Source organism: Heterocephalus glaber, unplaced genomic scaffold (assembly GCF_053883595.1).
Source record: "Heterocephalus glaber isolate CG9 unplaced genomic scaffold, H.glaber_assembly_v1.0 deba00000594, whole genome shotgun sequence".
NCBI classification, from domain to species: Eukaryota; Metazoa; Chordata; class Mammalia; order Rodentia; family Bathyergidae; genus Heterocephalus; species Heterocephalus glaber.
Genome location: NW_028258151.1, coordinates 22,761,436 through 22,764,678, shown reverse-complemented (window position 1 = coordinate 22,764,678; position 3,243 = coordinate 22,761,436). Strand labels below are relative to the sequence as shown.

Below are 3,243 nucleotides of genomic sequence, written 5' to 3'. Positions count from 1 at the left end.
CTGGCCAGATTGCCCTTGGATGGTCCATGAGCGAAGAGTGGTTTTGGATGATTAGAGGGAAAATCCGAAGAAGAAGAATATTTCACGACACATGAACATTTTAGATGAAATTCAAATTTCAGTGTCCATAAATAAGGTTTTCATGGCACATAGCCATGCCAATTCCTCTAGATTTTATCCATGGCCGCCTTAAGGCTCATTTGCAACACAGACCACAAGACCTGCAAAACCCGAAGTAGTCACCTTTTGATCTTTTATGGAAAATGCTTTCTAATGCTTTAGAATATATGGTTAAGAGTGGGATCGCTGTGCCACAGAATGTGTACTTGTAACACTTCATAGATATGTCAGTTTTTCAAGGTGAACTCTGCCACTTTACCTTCCCATCAGCAGTGGATGAAAGTTCTGTTGCTCCAAATTCTTAGCAACACTTTGTTTTGTCAGATTTTAAATTTAGCCGGCTATAAGTTGTGCAGTGGCATGCAATGGTGGTTTTAGTTAGCATTTTCCTGACTACTAATGGATGCTCAGCATATTTTCAAGTGTCTGTAGGCCGTTTGGATTTCCATTTTAGCAAATGCCTGTTCAGATCTTTCACCCCTTGTCTATTGGGTTACTTACCATTTTCTCTGCCTATGCTGGCTACAATTCTTTTATCTTCAATTTGTCTTTTCTTGCTCTGGAGCTTGCTTTCTTCCATCATGTCTTTTGATGAACAGAAGCTTTTATTTTTTATGTAGTCAGACATCAAGCTTTTAAATGTGTTGTTTAAGAACTCTTTACCCACCTTGAGATCATGAAAATATTGTCCTGTATGATCTTTTAAAAGCTCTCTTATTTCCCCTTTTATATTTAGGTCTCAGATCATCTAGAGATAACATTTTGTGCATGTTATGTGGTAAGGTCCAACTCCCCCACCCCTCAAGGTCTCACTATGAGGCTCAGGCCTTGTACTTGCAAGGCCTCCTCCTCCCTCAGCCTCCCAAGTCTTGAGATTATAGGTGTGAGCCGCCACACCTGGCTCAATCTCTTTTTTGTATATTTAATTTTTCCAACACCATTTACTAAAAAGACCACCTGCTCTCCACTGTTCTGCAGGGCTACTTTTGTCAGAAAGGAAAGAAGAGTAAATGTACAGGTCTATTTCTGGGCTTGCTGTTCTATTTTGCTGATCTCTCTGTGAATGTTTGTGCTAACATGGCATACACTTATTTATTGTATATGTGATGAAATTTGGTAAAGAAAGTCCCCCCCACCTTATTCTCCTCCTCTTCAACAGTAGCTACTTTTGGCCCTGGGAGTTTTTTTCCCCTTAGTTATTATTTATTTATTTTTTTAACAAAGAACATAGAGTTGAACAGTGAGGAGTCACTCCTGATTGGTTAACTAGGGCCAATCAGTCCAACGTCTTTGGCAAGCAGTTTGGCAATACTCTAATTATTGAACTCCCTCCAAGAACATGTGTTTTAACCCGGTGGTACTATTTCTGGGAATCCATTTGAATGAAATATACAAAGTCATGATTCAAACCAGGGGAAAGGCGTTGGACACAACTCCTCAGACTCAGTGTCAGATCTGTACTAAATGCTGGAGGTGGGAGCCCGGACTGTGCCTGGTTCCCTGGGAGCCCTGAGGATAAGGACAACCTCCTCCCCCTGGATTCTTGGCCTTGCAGCTTCACCAGGATGAGCACCCAGACCCCACTCACACTACTGAAACTGGCAATTCAGAGCTTGCTGAAGGACAAGGACTTGACCATGGGGGCTGTGGAAGTTTTGCCAGGGGAGCTCTTTCCCCCAGTGTTCATGGAGGCCTTCACCAGGGGACACACTGAGGCCCTGAAAGCCATGGTGCTGTCTTGGCCCTTTCCCTACCTGCCCCTAGGAGCACTGATGAACAGGAGGGATCCACAGACTTCAGACACTGAGGTGGATGTTAGGGAGGTGGAGAAAAGGATGTTACAAGCTGCACTGGATGGGACTGATGTGCTGCTGAGCCAGAAAATGTGCTCCAGGAGGTTAAAATTGCAAGTGTCAGATATGTGGGACAAGCACAACTTTTGGAGAGTCTGGGCTGGAAACAAGTTGGAAGCCTGCTCCTCCTCAGAAGCCATGAAGAGGAGAGACACAGAGAAGAGTGGGCCAAGGGCAGCAGAAAAGCAGCCCCTCAAGGTGATTGTAGACCTGGGGCTCAGTCACGAATGTCTGTATCTATTCCAATCCTACCTCCTCAAGTGGGTCCAGCAGAGGAAAGGTCTGGTGCAGTTGGATTGTCCGAAGCTGTGCATTAAAGCAGCAGACATTCAAAGTATCATAGAGATCACAGAAATCCTGAACCTTGATTCTGTGCGGGTGGCAGAACTGGGTGACTGCTGGACATTATCCACCCTGGCTCTTTTGGCCCCTTATCTGGTTGAGATGAAAAATCTTCAGGCACTAATCATTTCTGACATCTCCGTGCCTGAGTTCCTTTCCTCAACGGAGTTAGAGCAATTGCTCACCCAAATCACCTCTCAATTTTGTAAGTGTCACCATCTGGAGAAGGTTTGTATAGACTCTCTCCCTTCGTGAGCCAGTGCCTGCTCTGGATATACTGCCCTGTGTGATAACAGATGACCAGCTCTGTGCCTTTCTGCCTACCTCGAGCCGATGCTCCCAGCTCATTTCCTTCAGCTACCTGAGGAACTCCATGTCCATAGCCAACCTGGAGAGCCTGCTGTGTCACACTGCAAGGCTGAGGAACTTATGCCTGAATGTCTGCTGGCTGAGACTGGACTAGTTTCAGGGTGGGCTAAGGAGGATGGTGCAGCCATTGAACCATCCCAGGACAGTCCGGTTTTGTGTTGCTCATTGTGTGCTCCCTTGTAACTATAGAGTCTATTATCCATATCCTGTTCCATGGCCTACTTGTATCACTATCTAGTTGGATTCAAATATCCTATGCTTGTGCTGGGCATTAGGAACACAGGACCTTAGTTTCAGTGTTAATGAGAAAAAGACTGGTCAGACAGCAAACTTGGAGAATCATCGGATCCAGAGTTAAAGTGAATTTTGCAGGCTTTGGGTCCTAGAAAGCATCAGAAAGAGGAATCTGAGTTTCTAGCTATAAATTCAGGCTTGAGATGAATATGTGTTTGATTGTAAAGAAATGATCTGAAATAAAGGGAGTTGCATCTAAAAAAAAAAACAACTGCTGGAGGTGCAACAATAGGAAGCCCACTCCTGACTCCAGAAGCTCCCAGTC

At 44.7% G+C, this 3,243-nt stretch overlaps 1 protein-coding gene across 1 annotated transcript; it reads left to right on the top strand.

Annotated features, from left to right (window-relative positions):
* The first annotated feature begins 1,685 nt into the window (after positions 1-1,685).
* On the top strand, positions 1,686-2,869 carry LOC101703615 (PRAME family member 20-like). The gene is made up of 2 exons (XM_021264711.2): positions 1,686-2,520; positions 2,612-2,869. The coding sequence occupies exons 1-2, from the start codon at positions 1,686-1,688 to the stop codon at positions 2,776-2,778; spliced, it is 1,002 nt and encodes a 333-aa protein (XP_021120370.1). The 3' UTR covers positions 2,779-2,869.
* Positions 2,870-3,243: the final 374 nt, after the last annotated feature.